This window comes from Giraffa tippelskirchi, chromosome 14, assembly GCF_054371585.1.
Source record: "Giraffa tippelskirchi isolate mGirTip1 chromosome 14, T2T-mGirTip1v1.2.pri, whole genome shotgun sequence".
Lineage (NCBI taxonomy): Eukaryota > Metazoa > Chordata > Mammalia > Artiodactyla > Giraffidae > Giraffa > Giraffa tippelskirchi.
The window spans coordinates 58,327,568-58,350,463 of NC_137288.1; the positions used below are offsets into that span (position 1 = coordinate 58,327,568).

Sequence of the window (22,896 nt, forward strand, 5' to 3'; positions counted from 1 at the left end):
TAACTTTGTTTACAAAGTTACTTGTGTGTGTGTGTGCGCATTTTCAGAGCTTGTTGGATTTCAGACATATAGAAAAGAGATTTAGGCACCTGTTGTAGGAGGGGAAAAAAGGAAATTTTTTCCAACAAGAATCAATAAACTAGTATTTACATTTACACAATGAAAACTCAAAAACAGTGATAAAAGAAAACATACCAAATACATACAGCATTTATTCAATGTGTATAAAATTTTAAAACACACACACAAATTACAAAAAAATTTGCATATATAAAATTTGTGATTTATATAATTTTATATCTATATAATGTGGATGTAATCAGGAAAGGGCACCCTGCTGATCTAATGAACTATTTCTTAACTTGGATGGTGGGCACATGAATGTTTATTTACCTATACCTTACCTGGTATAAACAATCTTTTGTATCTATTAAATAACCTATTTAAGTTTATTAATTAGCATGATATACACCAATACATACATCACAAATAACCATTATCAATTCAGTAAACAATCAAGAGGACTTTTTTAAAGGAATTATTATCCTAAGAGAGTTCAAGATATTTTTCCCCCATAAATCAAGGACAGGTTGCTATTTAAAAAAAAAAGGGGGGGGGAACAGGATAAAGCTCTTCTAAATCAAAAATATAATCACTAAAATAAATTTTATGGACGAGTTCTAAGACAAGTCAAGGAAATCTTCCAGAATGTAAACAAATTAAACATCAACTTAGGAAATCTAGCATTCCCCTGTCAAGAGTCTCAGAGAAAATAGGAAAGAAATTATCAAAAAAACAAAAAATAATTCCCCAGACCTGAAAAGCCTTACCACTGAAAAGGTTCCACCAGAAGGAATGAAAAAGGCCCACAACTAAAGACAGTTCACAAGCCAAAGATAAGGAGATAACCATAAAGATTGTAAACAAGGTTTTCACAAAAAGATACCATCAGATTTGCAACAGATCTCTATCAGCAATACTGGGTGTTTTAAATTCAAAAAGCAAAGCTTTCAAAATTCAGAAGGAAAAACTGTATTACCAATTTATAATTCTCTATCTAAATTTTCAACTAGGAACAAAAGCAAGTCATTTTTTTAAATGTTCAAAAAATTAGAAAGTTTATCACCAGCTTATCGTTTCTAAAACAACTACTTGGGTGGGGGGTAGGGATTAGGATCTTGGGATTAGCAGTATACACAGCATGGACAAACAATTAGGTCCTACTGTATAGCAAAGGGAACTATATTCAATATCCTATGATAAACCTGAATGGAAAAGAATATGAAAATATAAACATGTGTAACTGAATCACTTGCTGTAGAGCAGAAGCTAACACATTATAAACCAACTATACTTCAATAAAACTAAAAAAATAAAACAACTATTCAAGATTATATTCCAATCAAATCAAAAAGGAGTTTAAAAAAGGAAAGACATGAGATCCAAACAACAAACCAAACCCAGGAGAGCAATGTAATCTCAGGGTAACACATATATAGCAGATCTAGAAAGCAAGCGGCCCAAATTATAAAAGGCTGAGAGCTCCAGAAAACCCATCTTCAAGAAAAGTTGAACGGTTACAGGATGAAAATACATTGCAATATTAAAGTTTTAACAATGATTTCCAGGAGCTAGCCACAATCAAGCAGGGCTTTGTAGTATTACTAATTTAAGGAGCCCAGGTTTAACAACACAGAAGCTCCTCTACAGCTCCACACTACTTGGTTCTACAGTAACTACTTATATCCACACACATATCACAAAGGCTGGTTATTAGTATTCAATTTGTAGAATCTTTCTGTAGAAGCACAGAGAAGTTTAGAAAAGTTATAAGCCATAATATAAAAGTTACAAATCTTGACAACGTAATAGAAAGTGAAGGCTAGAATGGGAAAGAAGGGTAGTTGTACAGTCACACAGTCGTGTCCAACTCTTTGTTACCCCATAGACTGCAGCACGCCAGGCTTCCCTGTCCTTCACCATCTCCCGGAGCTGGCTCAAACCCATGTCTATTGAGTCAGTGATGCCATCCAACCTTCTTATCCTCTATGGTCCCCTTCTCCTCCTGCCTTCAATCTTTCCCAGCATCAGGGTCTTTTCTAATGAGTCGGTTCTTCACATCAGGTGGCCAAAGAATTGGAGTTCCAGCTTCAACATCAGTCCTTCCAATGAACACTCAGGACTGATTTCCCCTAGGATGGACTGGTTGGATCTCTTTGCTGTCCAAGGGACTCTCAAGAGTCTTCTCCAACATCACATTTAGAAAGCATCAGCTCTTCAGCACTCAGCCTTCTTTATGGTCCAACTCTCACATCCATACATGACAAGGAGGGTGAAAGCAGGGAGAACAGGGAAAGGATGGGTGCTAAATCCTCTCTAGGGCTGGAAATGAAACAGTGTCTAAAACCGATCGGTCAGAAAACAGGAATCTGGGACTTCCCTGGTGGTCCAGTCATTAAGAACCCTCCATCCAATGCAGGGCACACCAGTTCAATCCCTGGTCCAGGAAGTTCCCACACAACTAAGCCCAAATGCCACAACTCCTGAGCCCACATGTTGTTACTGCTGAAGCCCACACTCTGAAGTTTGTGCTCCACAAGAAGCCACTGCAATGAGAAGAGTAGGCACAGCAACAAGAGGAGCCCCCACTCCCTGCAACGAGAGAAAGCTCGTGCACAGCAATGAGGACCCAGCTTAGCCAAAAACAATAATAAAACAATGATGCAATTAAAGAAATGCAAACTTCATTAGCATGACTACAATTAGTTTAAAAAAAGGAAAAAACAAAAGAAACAGAAATGTAACTATTACAGAAAGTTTAAAATAATCAACAGCATTAGGAACAAAAATGTACCGGGTAGAAATCAAAGTGCTGGGGCAGGTAGAAAATACAATGACCTGAATTTCTTATCTACTAGGGAGTCAAGAAACAGATACTGTTTACAGTTGAAAGAAAAGTCAAGATACAGAAAGATATGCTTTATTTTTTATTTTTGGAATTAACCTAAAAAAAAAAAAAACTAAAGAGAACTACCCTCATTAAAGGCAGTAATATCAAGGTTTAAGAAATTTTTTTTAAAAAATTGTCTGCCCTTTCATTTAAAAAAAGGAAAGAAAAAGATAAAAAGAAATAAGAAATTTTAAAATATTAAACCATTTCCAATTGGGGGAAAAAAGTCAAATAATGTCTAAGGTCATACAGTTGAAATCCATGCATCCCCAATCAAAAAAAATAAAGCTCTTAATCTAGATCTGCTTTTTACTGACTTGTATGAATAATCATATGGAGAGCTCTGAATGTCTATGTTAAGTTTATATTGTTCTCTGAAAAGTCACACACACAAAAAACCTTTGTTTCAAAAAATCTAGGGAAATGGGCATGATTCAAAATGAACATTCATATAGGATAGTTTAGACTATGATACCAATTGATTTCATATCACTTTTACTTCAATTGTGAATTTCTTAAATTCAGATTCCTGAATAAAAAGTCTAGCTGTCAAGACAACTCAATTGGGAAAGAATTTTTAACAAATCGTCCTGGGAAAACTGGATATCCACATGCAAAGGAAATTTTATCTCTACCTCACACCATAAACAAAAATTACCTCAAAATGGATAAACAATCTAAATGTAAAAATTAAAGCTATACACTCTAGATGAAAACAGGAATAAATCTTTGACACTCCATAAGGCAATGGTTTCTTAGATTTGACATCAAAAGCACAAGGAACAAAGAAAAAACAGATAAAATTCAAAACATTTGTGCTTCAAAGTACATATCAAAGAAAATGAAGTACAGTCCACAAAAAGAAAAAAGATTCTTGAAAACCATATATCTGACAAAGAACTTATATCTCAAATATATAAAAACCATAAACAATTTAAAAAAAAAAAACCAATTTAAAAAATGGGCAAAAGGCTTGGATAGACATTTTTTCCAAAGAAGGTATACAAATAGCCAAGAAGCACAGGAAAACATGCTCAACATCGAGTCACCAGGGAAAGGCAAACCAAAACCATAACAAGATACCACTTCACACCCATGAGGTCAAGTATGTGGAGAAATCATAACACATACATTTCTGGCAGGAATGAAAAATGGTGTAGCAGTTGGAAAAAGAGTTGGACAGTTTCTTAAGAACTTAAGAGTTACCACACGACCCAGCAATTACATTCCTAGGTGTCTATGCAAGAAAATCAAAAACATATGTCCACACAAGACTTATACGCTTAGAGATGAATGTTCAAAATATCAAAATGTGGAAACCACCCAAATGTACATAAACTCATGAAAGGATATACAAAATGTGGTTTTTTTCATACAATGGAATATTATTCAACCATAAAAAAGAAAGAAGTACTGATAAACATGCTACAATAACAAACCTGGAAAGATTATATGTTAAATCAAAGAAATCACATGATTCTTTCCAAGAAAGGCCGCATGTGACATTGTGTTACTATGAAATGTCCAGAATAGGCTAATCCATAGAGCCAAAGCAGACCAGTAGATGCTGAGGGCTGGGAGAAAGAGAACATAGGAAGGGACTGACAATGACATGGGTTTCTTTGGGGGAGATGAGAAAATGTCCTGAAATTCAATTGTAGTGATGGCTGCACAACTTTGTAAACTGACCACAACCATTAAAAGGCTGAATTTTATGGTATGAGAATTATATTGCAAGAAAAAAAATTTAAATAGCTAAGATCCAATTCAGAAAAACAAAGGCACAAATGTTGACAGAAGACAAACGTCTGGAAGATCTAATGGTTAGAAAAATGTCACCTTTATCGCAATAAATATTCTTGTATACCAGAGAGATGGTGCAGACCTACGGAGCAAACACACACAAAAAGGTCTACTACAGCTAAGAATACCTTGGTTTACTATGAAAAATTATCTATTTCACTTTAAATTAAATACTTGGTTTTGAACCTGCTTTCATAGACATGATCTCAAATGGAAGCCCTCCTGGAAATTGAGTTGTGTCCACTAATAACAGCTTTGAGGTACATGGTGGATTCTGTTACACCTATAATATGTATTAGTCTACTTCTCGGCCCAATAGATGGGAACTTGGAGGGATGAGGACCTCTAATCTCAACACCCTCCTTCCCCGCTAACTTCCCATTCTCCCTCTGTATCCCAACAGCACCCAAAGGTACCAGGATGGCAAGTAAGGAACCAAACACTCAAGTCTTTTAGGCAGAAAATCTGTTATAGAATTACTTAAGCCTGAGTAGATCTTCTATGTCTGGTGTACTAGTATCTATAAAGAAAGTTATAATCACTGGCTCTTTCACAAGATTCTTGAAACACATTCACTCTCATTCTCTGACACACAAAAGATAAACAACTCTCAGTGCACAAAAGGAAGGGGATGAGGAATACACGAGACAACCTTTAAAAAAAAAGTTACAATAGATCCCCCTCCACCCGCACCCTTGGGAGAAGTAGGAAGAGTGGGTTAACCAGGTTAAATTGCAGCAGGGAGCTTTTTAAAGAACGCACCAGTAGTGTATTGCAATTACGCAAGTGGAGAAGACAAGGGTAGAAAAGGTGCTCTGGCCGAAGATGAGGTGAGGGACTTCCGACGACAACTGCTCTGCCTCTCCTCCAGCGCTGCGCTTGCCCTGCTAGAGGCTATTCTGGAGGAAGAAAGCGGGGCAGCAGCAGTGACAAAGGTCCAGGCCACCAGACTGGATGAGTGTGTTCCAGATTAATTCACAACTAGTTAGTTAATTCACAAACTATTAGGTTGGCACAAAAGTAGCTCCGGTTTTGGACCATGAATTTTAAATCATTTTAACTAGGCTCAAACACATCTTTATTAATCAAAACAGGAATCGTCACAACAACACATTTTTGCCAATGAGAAATAAGTTTGTTTATTCCTGCAGAATAAATATCCATGCTCCAGGATTCGAAGAACTCTTGGAAAGCATTTTCTCCCTCCTGCTGGTTGGGGAACCGTTTTTCCTGCAAAAAGTTGTCAAGATGCTTGAAGAAGTGGTAGTCGGTTGCCAAGAGGTGGTCAGGTGAGTGTGGCAGATAAGGCAAAACTCTGTAGCCCAATTCATTCAACTTTTGAAACGTTGGTTGTACAACATGCACTTGGGCGTTGCCGTGGAGAACTCGGCCCGTTCTGTTGACCAATGCCGGCTGCAGACACTGCAGTTTTCAGTGCATCTCATCAATTTGCTGAACATACTTCTCAGATGTAATGGTTTCACTGGGATTGAGAAAGCTGCAGTGGATCAGACAGGCAGCAGACCTCCAGACAGAGACCCTGACCTTTTTTTGGTGCAAGTTTGGCTTTAGGAAGTGCTTTGGAGCCTCTTCTTGGTCCAACCACTGAGTTGGTTGCCAGCTGTTGTATAAAATCCACTTGTCATTGCACATCACAATCCAATCAAGAAATGGTTTGTTGCTCTTGAGTAGAATAACAGATGACAACATTTTTCAAAACAATGATATTTTTGATTTGCGGTCAGCTCCTGTGGCCCCCACTAATGGAGCTTTATCACCTCTCCAATTTGCTTCAAATGCCGAATGACCACAGGATGGTCGATGCTGAGTTCTCCAGCAACTTTCTGCATACTTGTAAGAGGATCAGCTTCAAGGATTGCTCTCGGTTGGTCGTCGTCAACTTCTGACTGCCGGCCACTGCCCTCTTCATTTTCAAGGCTCTCGTCTCCTTTGCAAAACTTCTTGAACCAGCACTGCGCTGTATGCTCATTGGGAGTTGCTAGACCCAATGCGCTGTTGATGTTGCAAGTTGCCTCTGATGCTTTATGACCCATTTTGAACTCAAATAACAAAAACTGCTCGAATTTGCTTTTTATCTAACATCATTTCTATAGTCTAAATAAATATAAAACAAACAGCAAGTAATAAGTCATTAGCAGAAAAAAATACAGCAAGAAATACACATTAAAATGATGTATAACGCAACCACATTCAAGAATGTATTCCAGTTATCAAACATCAAAGTTCAACAAAGAAAAACCACAATTACTTTTGCACCAACCTAATAAATCACAACCTCCTAACAGCATAAACGCTTTAAACAAGCAACAGTTGAACTGAATAATTTCTTCTCCGACACATTTAAAATCAAATCTCAGACCCGCCCGAGATGCTGGGAGGGTGCAAACAAAACCCTGTGCGCACAAGAACGGAGGGAAAGGAGCAGTGAGCCCCCACAAGAGACTGAGCCAGACCTGCCTTTGAGTGTGTGAGTGTCTCCAGTGGAGGCCTGGGTCAGCAGTGACCTGCCGCAGGGACAGGGGCTCTGACTGCAGACCTGGGAGGTGCAGCAAGTGGCATAAGTCCTCTTGGAGGAAGTTGCCATGAGCGCGGCCACAAATAAGCTGAGCAGACAGCCCACAAACTGGAGAACAATTTTAATAAACAAGTTCTTGCACTGTTGCAAAAGTTCTAGGGCCCACAACAGATTTCCCAGCCTGGGGATCGGGCAAAAGGACTGAGAACCCAAAGGGAATTTGAATTTGAAGGCCAGTGGGATTTGATTACAGAACTTCCACAGGATTGGGGAAACAGACTCCTGAAGGACACAAAAAACCTCATGCCCACCAGGACCCAGGAAAAAGGAGCAGTGACCCCACAAGAGACTGAGCCAGACTTCCCTATGAGCGTCCAGGAGCCTCCGGCAGAGTCTTGCGTCAACACTGGCCTGCAGCAGGGTCAGGGACGCTGACTACAACAGTCCTGGGAGCCACAGCGGGCTGGCATAGGTCTTTTCAAAGGAGGTGGCCATTATCACCATTGTCCCTCCCATAGTTTGGCCTCAGGCCAAACAAACTACAGGGAGGGAACACAGCCCCACCCATTAACAGAAAATTGGATTCAAGATTTGCTGAGCATGGCCTTGCCCACCAGAGCAAGCCCCAATTTCCCCCACAGCCAGTCCCTTTCATCAGAAGCTTGCACAAGCCTTTTATTCTCATCCATCAGAGAGCAGAATGAAAACCACAAACACAGAAACCTAACCAAACTGATCACATGAAACAACGTGATCAACGAAACTCTGTCTAACTCAATGAAACTATGAGCCATACCATGCAGGGCCACCCAAGACAGACAGGTCATGATGGAGAGTTCTGACAAAACATGGTCCACTGGAGAAGGGAACGGTAAAACTACTTCAGCATTCTTGCCTTGAGCACCACATGAACACTACGAAAAGGCAAAAAAAGAGTAGGACACTGGAAGATGAACTCCCCAGGTCGGTAGGTGCCCAGTATACTACTGGACAAGAGCAAAGAAATAGCTCCAGAAGGAATGAAGAGGCTGAGCCAAAGTGGAAACAACCCCCCGTTGTGGATGTGTCTGGTGGTGAAACAAAAGTCCGATGTTGTAAAGAACAATGCATAGGAACCTGGAATGTTAGGTCGATGATCAAGGTAAATTCAGTTCAGTTCTGTTCAGTCGCTCAGTTGTGTCCGACTCTTTGCAACACCATGGACTGCAGCAAGCCAGTCTTCCCTGTCCATCACCAGCTCCCGGAACTTACTCAAACTCATGTCCATCGAGTCGGTGATGCCATCCAACCACCTCATCCTCAGTCGTCCCCTTCTCCTCCTGCCTTCAATCTTTCCCAACATCAGGGTCTTTTCCAACAAGTCAGTTTTTCGCATCAGGTGGCCAAAGTATTGGAGTTTCAGCTGCAGCATCAGTCCTTCCAATGAATATTCAGGACTGATTTCTTTAGGACTGACTGACTGGATCTCCCTGCTATCCAAGAGACTCTCAAGAGTGTTCAACACCACAGCTCAAAAGCATCAATTCTTCAGCGCTCAGCTTTCTTTACAGTCCAACTCTCACATCCATACATGACTACTGGAAAAACCACAGCTTTGACTAGATGAACCTTTGTTGGCAAGGCAAATTGGAAGTGTTTAAACAGGAGATGGCAAGAGTGAACATAGCATTTTAGGAATCGGTGAACTAAAATAGACTGTAATCGGCGATTTTAATTCAGACGACCATCATATCTACTACTGTGGGCAAGAATCCCTTAGAAGAAATGAAGTAGCCCTCCTAGTCAACAAAAGAGTATGAAATGCAGTACTTGGGTGCAACCTCAAAAACAACAGAATGATCTCTGTTTGTTTCCAAGGCAAACCATTCAACATCACAGTAATCCGAGTCTATGCCCCAACCACTAGTGCCAAAGAAGCTGAAGTTGAATGGTTCTATATAGACCCACAAGACCTACAACTAACACCCAAAAAAGATATCCTTTTCATCACAGGGGAATGGAATGAAAAAGTAGGAAGTCAGGAGATACCTGGAGTAACAGGCAAGTTTGGCCCTGGAGTACAGAATGAAGCAGGGCAAAGGTTAACAGAGTTTTGCCAAGAGAACACACTGGTCATAGCAAACACCGTCTTCCAACAACACAAGAGAAGACTCTACACATGGACATCACCAGATGGTCAATACCAAAATCAGATTGATTATATTCTTTGTAGCCAAAAAATGGAGAAGCTCTATACAGTCAGCAAAAACAAGACTGGAAGGTGACTGTGGCTCAGATCATGAACTCCTTATCGCCAAATTCAAAATGAAACTGAAGGAAGTAGGGAAAACCACTAGGCCATTCAGGTATGACCTAAATCAAATCCCTTATGATTATACAGTGGAAGTGACAAATAGATTCAAGGGATTAGATCTGATAGAATGGCTGAAGAACTATGGACAGAAGTTCATGATACTGTAGAGGAGGCAGTGATCAAAACCATTCCCAAGAAAAAAGAAATGCAAAAAGGCAAAATGCTTGTCTGAGGAGGCCTTACAAATAGCTGAGAAAAGAAGAGAGGTGAAAAGCAAAGGAAAAAAGGAAAAATATACCCATCTAAATGCAGAGTTCCAAAGAATAACAAGGAGAGATAAGAAAGCCTTCCTCAGTGATCAGTGCAAAGAAATAGAGGAAAACAATAGAATGGGAAAGACTAGAGATCTCTTCAAGAAAATTAGAGATACCAAGGGAACATTTCATGCAAAGATGGTCTCAATAAAGGACAGAAATGGTATGCACCTAACAGCAACAGAAGACATTAAGAAGAGGTGGCAAGAATACACAGAAGAACTGTACAAAAAAGATCTTCAAGACCCAGATAATCATGATGGTGTGATCATTCACCTAGAACCAGACATCCTGGAATGCGAACTCAAGTGGGCCTTAGGAAGCGTCACTACAAACAAAGCTAGTAGAGGTGATGGAATTCCAGTCCTAAAAGATGATGCTGCGAAAGTGCTGCACTCATTATGCCAGCAAATTCGGAAAACTCAGCAGTGGCCACAGGACTGGAAAAGGTCAGTTTTCATTCCCATCCCAAAGAAGGGCAATACCAAAGAATGTTCAAACTACCACACAATTTCACTCATTTCACATGCTAGCAAAGTAACACTCAAAATTCTCCAAGCTAGGCTTCAACAGTACATGAACCGAGAACTTCCATATGTTCAAGCTGGATTAAGAAAAAGCAGAGGAACCAGAGATCAAATTGCCAATGTCCATCGGATCATGGGAAATGCAAGGGAATTCCAAAAGAATATCTATGTCTGCCTCATTGACTACACTAAAGTCTTTGACTGTGTGGATCACAGCAAACTGTGGAAAATTCTTAAAAGATAGTAATACCAGACCACCTACTGCCTCCTGCAAAACCGGTATGCAGGTCAAGAAGCAACAGTGAGAACCAGACGTGGAACAACAGACTGGTTCCAAATTGGGAAAGGAATACATCAAGGCCGTATACTGTCACCCTGCTTATTTAACTTACATACAGAGTACATCATGCAAAATGCCGGGCTGGATGAAGCACAAGCTGGAATTAAGAAATATCAATAACCTCAGATATGCAGATGACACCACTCTTACGGCAGAAAGCAGAGAGGAACTAAAGAGCCTCTTGATGAAGGTGAAAGAGGAGAGTGAAAAAGCTGGCTTAAAACTCAACATTCAAAAAATGAAGATCATGGCATCTGGTCCCATCACCTCATGGCAAACAGATGGGAAAATAATGTAAAAAGTGACAGACTTTATTTTCCTGGGCTTCAAAATCACTGCAGATGGTGACTGCAGCCATGAAATTAAAAGATGCTTGCTCCTTGGAAGAAAAGCTATGAAAAACCCAGACAGCATATTAAAAAGCAGAGGCATTACCTTGCCGATCAAGGCCCATATAGTCAAAGCTACAGTTTTTCCAATAGTCATGTATGGATGTGAGAGTTGGACCAGAAAGGTGGCTGAATGCCGAAGAATTGATGCCTTTGAACTGTCGTGTTGAAAAAGACTCGAATGTCCCTTTGACTGCAAGGAGATCAAACCCGTCAATACTAAAGAAAATCAATCCTAAATATTCACTGGAAGGATTGATGCTGAAGCTCCAATACCTTGGCCACCTGAGGCAAAGAGCCAACTCACTGGAAAAGACCTTGCTGCTGGGAAAGACTGAAGGCAGGAGAAGGGGACAACAGAGGAGTGGATGGTTGGATGGCATCACCAATTCATCGCCGACATGAATTTGAGCAAACTCTAGGAGATGGTGAAGGACAGACAGGAAAGCCTGGTGTGCTGCAATCCATGGGGTTGAAAGAGTCGGACACGACTGAGCAACTTAACAATAGCACCTTGAAAGCTTCTAAATCATGATGCATTATTGTAATCATCTTTGACTATTGTTTAGTTGCTCAGTCCTGTCTGACTCCTTGTGAACAAAGAGATTGTAGCCCGCCAAGCATCTCTGTCCATGGGATTCGCCAGGCAAGAATACTGGAATGGGTAGCCATTTCCTGCTCCAGGGGATCTTCCCAACCCAGGGACTGACCCGGCATCTCATGCATTGGCAGGCTTCTTTACCACTGAGTCACCTGGGAAGCCCAATGTGACCCTCATCTCCTGGCTTAAGTGCTCAGCCCAATCAGATTCTCTCTCCTCTAAGAACTGAAGGGAGTGTGCTGGTATTCTGCTGGTCACCTGAACTGCAAGTGGCAAAATGTAGGGATGTCACACTCTGCTATGACTGGACGAGAGTTCTAGTACTGGCCCACAGTTCAGTTCAGTCACTCAGTTGTGTCCGACTCTTTGCGACCCCATGAATCTCAGCACGCCAGGCCTCCCTGCCCATCACCAACTCCCAGAGTTCACCCAAACCCATGTCCATCGAGTCGGTGATGCCATCCAACCATCTCATCCTCTGTCGTCCATCCCCTTCTCCTCCTGCCCCCAATCCTTCCCAGCATTAGGGTCTTTTCCAATGAGTCAACTCTCTGCATGAGGTGGCCAAAGTATTGGAGTTTCAACTTCAACATCAGTCCTTCCAATGAACACCCAGGACTGATCTCCTTTAGCCCACAAAGCAGCCTCAAAAACTGAAATTGTCAGGCAGCCTCTTAAGGGTCTACGGGAGTGGCCTCATCAAATAACACCCCTACCCCAAGAAAAGCACAGGCACAGGAGTCACTGAAGCACAGTGAGGTCTAAATTCCCAAAATTCCTTCCCAAAATTCTGGACCTTCTGTACAGGAGACACCAGCATTAGCCAGCAGTGACCTGCCCTGAATCATAATGGACAAAGATAAAGGAAATCCTCTGAGCAGCATTATGAGTCAAACATACAACATTCAGGTCTGCTGGCCATTTCCTCTACAGCCAAGAATTTAGGCAACAAACCCATGCCCGTGATTTTTTCCTGTCCTTTAACTTACTTCACTATCCCTCTGATCATCAGAATATACTCTGAATCAGAAACCATTTAGAAAACACTTAATGTGTCGTTCTCTTTTCCTCCTTTCTAATTAGATTTTTACCCAGTTGTCTGGTTTTCCCCTCAATATTATGTCATATAAGCAGGGTATTGTTTATCATTCCATTTAGTTCACAGAGTGCAGGAGGATAGGTAGGGGACACCTCATGGACATGAAGGAAACTGGACAAAGCGGTATAGCTTAGATTCTGAGGAGCGCTGACTCTAAAGTTTTAGACCTGTGAAGTTAAAAATCCCAGGTCTTCCAGTATCAAGCTGTCTGACTTCCGTCTGGTTATTCAAACACTCTGGGCCTCAATATTTTTGAGAACTATTTAAATAAGTATGTATGTAAAGTTCTGAAACCAGAGCCAGGCACATAATAAGCACTTTATTATTATGGACATCTGCCACCATCATCATCAAGGTTTGCAATGAGGAGTGAGGAGAGCTACAGCACATCTTCAAGTGCAAACAATGCTATTAAGCAGTACGGCAAAATCTGGGGTGATAACTCAGCATTTGCACAGCTCATACCGTCCTCACTTCTGAAAATTCTCCTCAGTTTCCTAAGGCAACCTGTGGAGGAGGGGCCATCTTCTAGCAAGTGCAGGGAGAAGCAAAGACAGCTAATTTACAGAAAAAAATGATGAAGCTGACCCACAAAATAAAATGGGAGAGAAGAGAGCGCTGAGAGATGGAGATGAGAGTGGAGGGAGGGAAGGGGGGACAAAGACAGAAAGAGAGAAAAATCATGGTTTTCAACCACTTTCCAGTTCCTGGTTCCACTCCAACCTATAAGCACTGACTGCCTTTTCTGCCCTCGGTTGCTGTTGTTTAGTCGATAAGTCATGTCCCACTCTTTTGCAATCCCATGGACTGGAGTCTGCTAGGCTCCTGTGTCTACGGGATTTCCCAGGCAAGAATATTGGAGTGGGTTGCCATTTCTCCAAGGGATCTTCCTGACCCAGGGATCGAACCCGCATCTCCTGCATTGCAGATGGGTTCTTTATCACTGAGCCACCAGGGAAGCCCTTTTGGCCTTTCACCAATAAATTCTCCACTTGATTAAGCTGTGACCAACATTTGTAAAAGTCTAACACAAGTCTTGGAAAAGTTTTCATCAACAACAACAAAAAAAGCTTAGAAGAGGACAAGTTACATATACCCATTACTACACAAAAACTAAGACAATATTGCAGATACAGATAACCACAAACTTCAATATCCTCAATCCACCCTACATCTAATGCATTAATTTACACAGGTGAGGCTCAGGCCTTGTTGTTTCAAAAGCTCTACAGGTGTTATTAGCTCTACAGCTGAGACTCACCCTTAAACTTAACCGTATGAACACCCTTTACCTACTATCACGGTTCTCTGTATAAACTAGGATAGTGCATAAAATGTTAATATACTTCTCACTGGGAATTAAGTAATTTTTGAAACAGCTGGAGAGAAAATGGCAGGCACTATTCAAACCAAAACAATTTACCTTTAGATCAGGGCCATGAATACGTTCTCTTGCCGATGTTCACCAAACCAGCCAGGTAACCAGCAAACATCCCTCCTCCCAATACACCCCGCTAGAAAAATCAGTAATAAACATACACACTGAATCTTTTACCCGATTCCGCTTGCTTCTTATTCTGAAAAAGTAACGCTAACAACACACGTCTATGTTGTGCAAACTGACTGCAGTTGAAAGTTTCTATTCATCCGTTCTTTGAAGACTATTTTTTATCAGGATTTCCCTCCGTAAGTATCTTATTTATGCCGTCAGTAACTCAGCGGTCCATAAAAAAAAAAAAAAAAAAAAAATCTGGCTCGTTTATCACAATTCTGTCTCAGTTAGGGCTTTGAAGGTTATCAGCTCCGGGGAAAAAAAAATATATATATCTTTTCCGTTCTAACCTCAACACAGCCCATTTCAAACCTCTACTCTACAATACAAGCGTATCAACAATAAAGTTATGACCTTGTTCTCATGACAACACGGACTTTGCGGAGTTCTTACCCATAGTACTAAGAAAAACACCAAGGTTTAAGGCCGATGATGAAAAGCAGGATTCCCAAAAGACGACGCTCCTCTCCAAGACGCGCAGGGAGCACTGGTGGGAGGAAGGGGCCTTTCTCGTGACAGATCGTCCTGAACAGTAGCATCACCCCAAGGAGAGAGAGAATTCTAAAAGCAACTTCACGTTTCCGAAAACAGCCTCCCACTCAAGTGAGTGGCCCGGAGACTGAGGAATCGCCAGACACGTACACCCTTCGCGAAGGTGGAAAAGCAACCCCTACTCCCGACTTCATCCCTTAAAATAAATAGGGGAAGTTGGCTCCCCACGAGCCCCTGGCGAGAGCGGCCGCGGCCCCCCGCGCCAGGTGTGCGTACCCCCGACGGACCCCACGGGTCGGCTCGCCCTGGGCCCCAGGGCCCGCCACCCCTGCGCGGCCCGGGCGTCCTCCGCCGCCGAGCGCTCCCCCGGCGGCCGCGCGGGCGCCTGCTCGGACGCCGGCCAGGCTAGGGGCTCGGGGCTCCGCCAACCGCTCCCCGCGAAACAAGAAGGTGGCGGCCGGCGACGTTGCGGTTTCCCCGCCTCCCTTCCCGTCCCCTCCCCCGCGGCCTCCGCTCTCCACTCCCGCGCCCCCGCTTACCCTCAACTCCTCGAAATCCGCCATTTTATACCACCCGCGGGCGCCGCCGCCGCTGCCGCCACAGCACCCCCGCCCGCTGCCGCCAACAACGCCGCCGCCACCACGGCCGCCGCCGCCGCCTCCAGCACCATCCTGCACTGGGGGCCGCTAAAGACGCCGCGGCCGCTGCCGCCGCCGCCGGGCCCGTCACGTCATAAACGCTGGAGCCCCGCCCCCCGGCGAGCGCGGCCCCGCCCACCCAGCCCACAGCCTTCCGCCCGCGTCTTCCGCCCGCGCGCCGACCCTCCCCGCGCGGCGCTGTCCTCGCCCGCAGGTCCCCGCCCTCTCCCGCGGCCTGCCCGCCTTCCCGCACGCCTGCCGGCTAACCCGGGCCGGTCGCCGTGCAGCCCTCTGCCTCCGATCCCCGGCGTGGACGCCAGGCCCCAGTTCCTGAAGCGCCGTGGCGACTGCAGCGTTACCGGAGGGCCTGGGCGGAGGGAGTGACGGAGAAGAAGAGGTGGCCTGGGACTCGTGACTGGAACATTTCGGGAAAATTCTTACGGGGCCCTTCCCCACGGTGGCTGTGGACAGAGGGGTCCACCCAAAATAAAGGCATCCCCTGGGTTAGTTGTGGCGGATCAACCTAAACGTGGATGTTGGATAAGCTATTGTTCCCATCTCGTGGTGCAGGGTTGGTAAGACCTCCTTGGGTTGCCAATAGCTTCAAAGTGCTAACCTGGCTAGTTCTTTCTGACTTTGAAGGGCGACTGAATGTCAAGGATTGCAGAGGTGAGCGGGTTGGGGGAGGGAAGTTGGAGAAGTGAAATAGGAGCGTGCCCAGGAGGACCCTGATAGAGGGTCAGGGAAACCAGATAGGTGGGAAAGATGAAATGCCAGAGGCAGAGACGGTGGAAATTTCACCTCACCCCTGAAGTGCTGACCAAGGATGAGACAAGGTGCTGAGTCAAGCTGGTCAGAAATTCGCTGGACCAAGTCTGGGATTCAGATTTCCTTGAAGAGGTGGATGGAGCCCATTTCAGACACCTAATGTTGACCCCTGGGCCAAAAACAGTTTTCCAGCCTGACTCTTCATCTAATTCCTGTTCATCCTTCAGATCTCAGTTTAAGTATCACTCTTTCAGAAAGACCTCTTAAACCCACATGGCGCCTATGCTGTGCTTAGTCGTTAAGTCGTGTCCGACTCTGCGACCCTATGGACGGTAGCCCGCCAGGCTCCTCTATCCATAGGGATTCTCCAGGCCAGAATACTGGAGTGGGTTGCCATGGGCTCCTCTAAGGGATCTTCCCAACCCAGGGATCGAACCCTGGTCTCCCGCATTGCGGGCGGGTTCTTTACCATCTGAGCCGCCGGCGCCATTTTCTTTCAGATTCCTCTCTGACCGCTAACAGGACTGGAACCTTTATTTCCTGATGTTTTTACATGGTAATTGTGTAGGTCTTTTGTGTAATTATTATATAAATAATTATTGTTTACTTTTTTCCCTTAAAAATGTTTTTAAACCCACCAGTTTAAAAATGACTGACAAACGCCTGAAAAGTTGTTGGCCTCCTATTTAGTGAGTAAAAGAATAAACAGTATCAGGCTAGCTGCTGCTGCTGCTGCTGCTAAGACGCTTCAGTTGTGTCCGACTCTGTGCGTGCGACCCCATAGACGGCAGCCCACCAGGCTCCCCCGTCCCTCGGATTCTCCAGGCAAGAACACTGGAGTGGGTTGCCATTTCCTTCTCCAATGCATGAAAGTGAAAAGTGATAGAGAAGTCGCTCAGCCGTGTCTGACTCTTCGAGACCCCATGGACTGCAGCCTACCAGGTTCCTCTGTTCATGGGGTTTTCCAGGCAAGAGTACTGGAGTGAGGTGCCATCACCTTCTCCATCAGGCTAGAATACCTTCTAATTCTGGCTTTCCACCATTGATTTTGTGGTCTCAGTTTGACTCAGTTTTAATATTGGCTTATTCTCCTTAGGCCTTGATTTCCACTTTAGAGTTTAACGTTGTTCAACAGACATTTAAGTGAAGGCCTGTGTGGGCTAGGAGCTTTAGGGGAGTACATGAGTAGAATACAGTACAGCCCTTCCACCAAGGCATTTACAACCCCTAAAAGGCACTGACAACCCCTAAAAGGCACTGACAACCCCTAAAAGGCACTGACAACCCCTAAAAGGCACTGACACGCAAAACCAAGAAAAGCCACACTACAGTTACAGAAGTATTCATTGTAGGGTTGGGTAGCTTTGCCTGCAAAGAGTCTAGATGCTGTCTTAGACTGACCTAAACCACTACTTTGTCTCACCAGGCGAGATTACTAATTGGGCATCTTTTCCAAACTATACTCCCTAATATTAATTAAATATTTGTTTAAAGGAAAAGCTGAATGATAACAGGTGAAAAGCAAGTCTCTTTTTACTGTCATAAACAATTTAGCTCTGATCCAAATTGTAAATCCTACTCATAAAAAAGAAATCTTTGCACTTGATTGGATATAACTTCTTTATAGTGTGGTATAATACATCCTTGGATGAGACTTGAGGAAGGAGGTAAGTACCAAAGTCTCACCGTTACTTTAGACCACATACCTAACTACCATGCCTGCCACATGTAGAACTGTTCCCCTAGAGGAATTCCATTTAATACAATTTTCTCCTCATTACATTTTTAAGTGATTAAATATGTTAACACTCTTTATGGATTGAGGTTCTAGGCAGTTACCTGGCTGCACCACCCCCTTTATCTAGCTCCAATTAAATATGTAAGTATTGTAATTAAAGTTTCCTAAGTTTATACTGCTGCACACAGACTCAAAAGTCTCACAAGTAGCTTTTCCACATATTAGCTGTCTTAACTATGGCAAAGTCTCAACTCAGTTTTTCTAATCTATTCCAGATCTCAGGATGCTGAAGAATTAAATGAGATCAGGAATTTTAGTATACTTTATAAACTTAGCTTTGCTAGGTGATTGTTTTTGTATTTAAACAGCTGATAAGCACACACCAAAAAAAAGTATTAAGCACTTAAATATCTATATGATATATTCTAGTACTTTAGAAAAGAATATTCTCTTTTCTAGTTGGATGATGCATGAGATACTGAATTTACTTTCCAAGCACCTGTCTTCTTAATCCTTTCCCTGCCTATCTGTACATCCATCAGTCTCTTGATCTCAGTATTTCTCATTTTGTTTCCACTGATTTCTTCCTTTTTTCCTGTATCCATATTCAAGGCTCCTAGATAGTTGCTTTGCCAAGCGCACATCTATTTTAATCAGATTACTTCACACCTTTTACACTCTTCCTTAGCCTTTACTGGACAGTATCAAAAGAAAATGAACAATGACTTTTTCTTTTATATTCCCATTTTTAACAAAATTTGAAAGCATAACACAATAAATATCTGTATACTTTTCAACTAGACTCAGCAATTATTTGAACAATTTTTATTAAGGTATAAATAACATAAGTAAACCCTCGTATCTTAAGTGAACTATTCATTTAGTTTTGAAAAATGTTTATCAAGACACAGCACTTTCATCACCCCAGAAAATTCCCTCCTGCTCCTTCTCAGTCAAACCTCCCACCAGAAATAACCAATGATCTGATTTCTAATACTGTAGAGAGAATTTTAAAATGAGGCAAACTTATTTATTTTAAAATGCTGTTACAACTTCAGTGCCAAAACCAGACAACAATTAATTCTCCTATCTAACATATAAGCAGATTTTATCCCAGTAATGCAAGGATGGTTTTATATGTTACAGACTTGGTAACTTGGTACAACTCAACAACTGAGAACAAAATTCTGGATTTAGAAAATCATTAGCAAGTGCCAAAAGTAAAGAGTTATCTGGTCAAAATCGTAGGAGGAAATATTCCAGGCATTTAAACTGAACATTTATCCTGAGGAATTTGACAATCCAAAAGTAAAATCTGTAAACTGGGACTTCCCTGGCAGCTCAATGGTGAATCTACCTGCCAATGCAGGAGACAAGAAGAGCGAGTTAAATCCCTGTGTCAGGAAGATCCCCCGGAGAAGGAAATGGCAACCCCCACTCCGGTATTTTGCCTGGGAAATCCCGTGGACAGAGGAGCCTGGCGGGCTGCAGTCCGTGGGATTGCAGAGTCAGACACAACTTAGCAACTAAACAATGACAAACTGAAATATAACTTTGCAAAGTCCAATAAACAACCACAATATTTAATATAAGACCCCACAGAGTAAAGGTAAACCGGAAATGTCAGCACATCCACAAATTGCATTCCATTTTTATACTAATCAGGAAATCTCACTCCTTGAATATTGAAAAATAGGTCCAGGATGGTACTCTACAGACACTGGGCAGAAACACAGATTCTCTCCAGGTAAAGATATTATCACTCCAAAGCTCAAATTAACCTACAGATTAATTTTCCAAGTTAAATGACCAACATGTAATCAAAAATCAGAAAAAAGACTGCAATAAAAACATGCTTACACAAGTAAGTAAATTAACAAGCAAACCTTGAAAAAAATTATACTCTAGAATTGAGAAGTTAAAGAACTCAATGGATAGGTTTAATAGTATATTACACACAATTTAAGAGAATAACTGGAACATGTTAGAAGACGAATGAAGCTAAGGGAAACAAAAAGATAGAAAATGTGTAAGAAAATGTTAGACATAAATTTGAAACAGAGAAGATAATGTTGAAAAAGTCTATCAAATGTTTGATTGGAGTCCTCAAAGCAAAAAACCAAAATGAGGCGGAAGCAATATATGACAAGATAAAATTGTAGATTTTCAGACTGATTAAAAAAAAAAACCCACTGTGGGTAAAGGGTTAACAAAACCCTTTTCCTTTCCGCATGAAAACTTGAACTTCAGTTAATTTTCTAGCTCTTTTCACCTGGAAACATAATAGAGGTTTATGATAAAAATGACCTCTGATTAGTAAATTGCCTCTGGAACAGGAAGAACTATAAATGGTCTACATTTATAGACCTGATGGAGATACCATATTAGGGACTTAATGAGTTCAGTTCACCAACAAAATACAGCAATTTTAAATGTGTATGCACTTAAATTACATGTCCTTAATGTATCATACAGAACTACAATGAGAAGTAAGCAAAAACCCACAAGTATAGTGAAGCATTTTACCATACTATCTCAGTAATTGATACAAAAAGCAAACAAAATCATTAAAGATACAGATTTTTGGAACTGCATAATTAGCAAATCTGTCTCGGTGACTACAAATAATGTGCGTGCATGCTCAGTTGCTTCAGTCTTCAGCCCCCCAGGCTCCTCTGACCATGGGATTCTCCAGGCAAGACTACTGGAGTGGGTTACCATGCCCTCCTCCAGGTGATCTTCCCAACCCAGTGATCGAATCGACATCTCCCGCATTACAGGCGGATTCTTTACCTATTGAGCCACCTGGTAGATCTCCCACAAAGCACATACACTCAGACTCTTCTTTCCCTCCTCAGAGAAAAAGGATTGAGAGAAGAATGTGCCTTTCTTGCTTTCAAGTAAGCCACATGCCTTGTGTGCAGCTTTATCGGAGGAATTTCATGTGATTAATAAAAGACTGATGACTGTTTTTTTGTAAAGTCACCAGGAGAAATCCTTGTCCAAACACTGCAGTAGCTCCCTGCCAGGTGGGGTGTGCTGATTTGTCCCCAGGTCCCAGTTCTGATCAGACTCAACCATGTCTGTCTGAGGTGGGACTGTGAGAAGACACAGAACGGGACTTGGAGAAAATGCATTATTTTAAGTATGTATGGAACATTTACCAAAATTGAGCATGATAGGGCAAGCCTCAACAATTTAAAAAAATGTGATAAAATATACACAACATAAAATTTACCATCCTAAACCCCTTCAAGTGTACAATACAGTGCCATTAAGTATAGTCACATTTTGTACAACCATCACCACCGTTCATCTCCTGAACTCTTTTCACGTTGCTAAACTGAAGCTCTATACTCATTGAACAGTAACTCCCTAGTCTCTTCTTTCCCCCATCCCCTGACAACCACCATTCTGCTTTCTCCGTAACTTTACTGTAGGTACCTCATATAAATGGAATTACATAGTATGTGTCTTTTTGTGACTGGCTCATCCATAAAGTAGCATATGACAAAATTTTCTTCTCTTTTAAGGCTGAATAATATTCCATTGTATGTATATACCATATTTTGTTTATCTGTTTATCTATGAACAATTAGGTTGTGTCTTAATCAGGTTGGGTTACTGAAACGACATACCATAGACTATGTGGCTCAAACAGTTAACATTTATTTCTCATAGTTCTGGAGGCTGGGACATATAAGATCAAGGTGCTAGCATTTGGTGTCTGATGAGGCTCCCCTTCCTGGTTTACGTTTGACCACCTTCTTACTATTTGCATACATGATGGGGAGAGAGATCTCTGGTTTCTTGATCTTATAAGGCCATTAATCCAATCCTAGGGCTTCCACCCTCGTGACCTCAACCAAACCTAATTACTGCCCGGAGGCCCTACCTCCAAATAGCATCACAATGGGGATTGGAACATCAGCAAATGGGTTTTTGAGGGACACAGACATTGAGTCAATAGTAGGTTGCTTCCACTTTTTATTGTGACTAATGTGAACAAATGTCTCTCCTAGATCCTGCTTTCAATATTGGGGGATATATACCCAGAAGTGAAATTACTGGTTCATATGGTAATTCTATTTTTATTTTTTGAGGAGCTGTCATGTTTTCCAAAGCAGCTGTGCCATTTTACATTCTTGCCAGCAGTGTGCAATGGTTCCAACTTCTCCACATCCTCATCCACCCTTGTTAGTTTCTGGTGTTTAATAGTACCCATCATAATAGGTGTCAGATGATATCTCCTTGTTGTTTTGACTTGCAATTTCCGAGAAGGAAATGGCAACCCACTTCAGTACTCTTGCCTGGAAAATCCTGTGGACGGAGGAGCCTGGTAGGCTACAATCCATGGAGTCACAAAGAGTCGGACACGACTGAGCGACTAAACTAAACTAATGGTTAGTGATATTGAGCATCTTTCCAGGCACTTATTGGCCTTCAGTATAACTTCTTTGGAGAAATGTCGATTCAGTCCTTTGTGCATGCATGCCAAGTCGCTTTAGTCGTGTATGACTCTTTGTGACTTATGGACTGTAGCCCGCCAGGCTCCTCTGTCCATGGGATTCTCCAGCCAAGAATACTGGAGTGGGTTGCCATGCCCTCCTCCGGGGGATCTTCCTGACCCAGGGATCGAACCCAGTCTCTTACGTCTCCTGCATTGGCAGGTGGGTTCTTTACCGCTAGCGCCACCTGGGAAGCCATTCATTCCTGTACTCATTTTAAAATCAGGTTATTTGGTTTTTTTGTTTCTGAATTTCAACAAAATTTTAAAGGACTGGAAGCTGCTACAAGTCTCTTTCATTTACTTCTCTATGACAGAGATTGTCTTGAAACAGTGTTTTATCATCTCT

General features: G+C 42.2%; 1 protein-coding gene across 50 annotated transcripts in view; it reads right to left on the reverse strand.

Moving 5' to 3' along the window:
• PIAS2 (protein inhibitor of activated STAT 2) overlaps positions 1 to 16,681 on the reverse strand; it is a 113,591-nt gene extending 96,910 nt beyond the window's left edge. For 37 of the 50 annotated variants that reach the window (XR_014075113.1, XR_014075112.1, XR_014075114.1 and 34 more), the window contains exon 1: positions 15,436 to 15,574. Coding sequence is in view for 14 of the 50 variants with exons in the window: in XM_081563418.1 (XP_081419544.1) it covers positions 15,436 to 15,459 (24 nt within the window). In the remaining 36 variants the exon portion in view is untranslated. Of the gene's footprint in view, positions 1 to 14,797; positions 14,892 to 15,435; positions 15,575 to 16,340 lie in introns of those variants that run through there. The other 13 variants (XR_014075125.1, XR_014075122.1, XM_081563428.1 and 10 more) reach the window with 2 other exon arrangements.
• Positions 16,682 to 22,896: the final 6,215 nt, after the last annotated feature.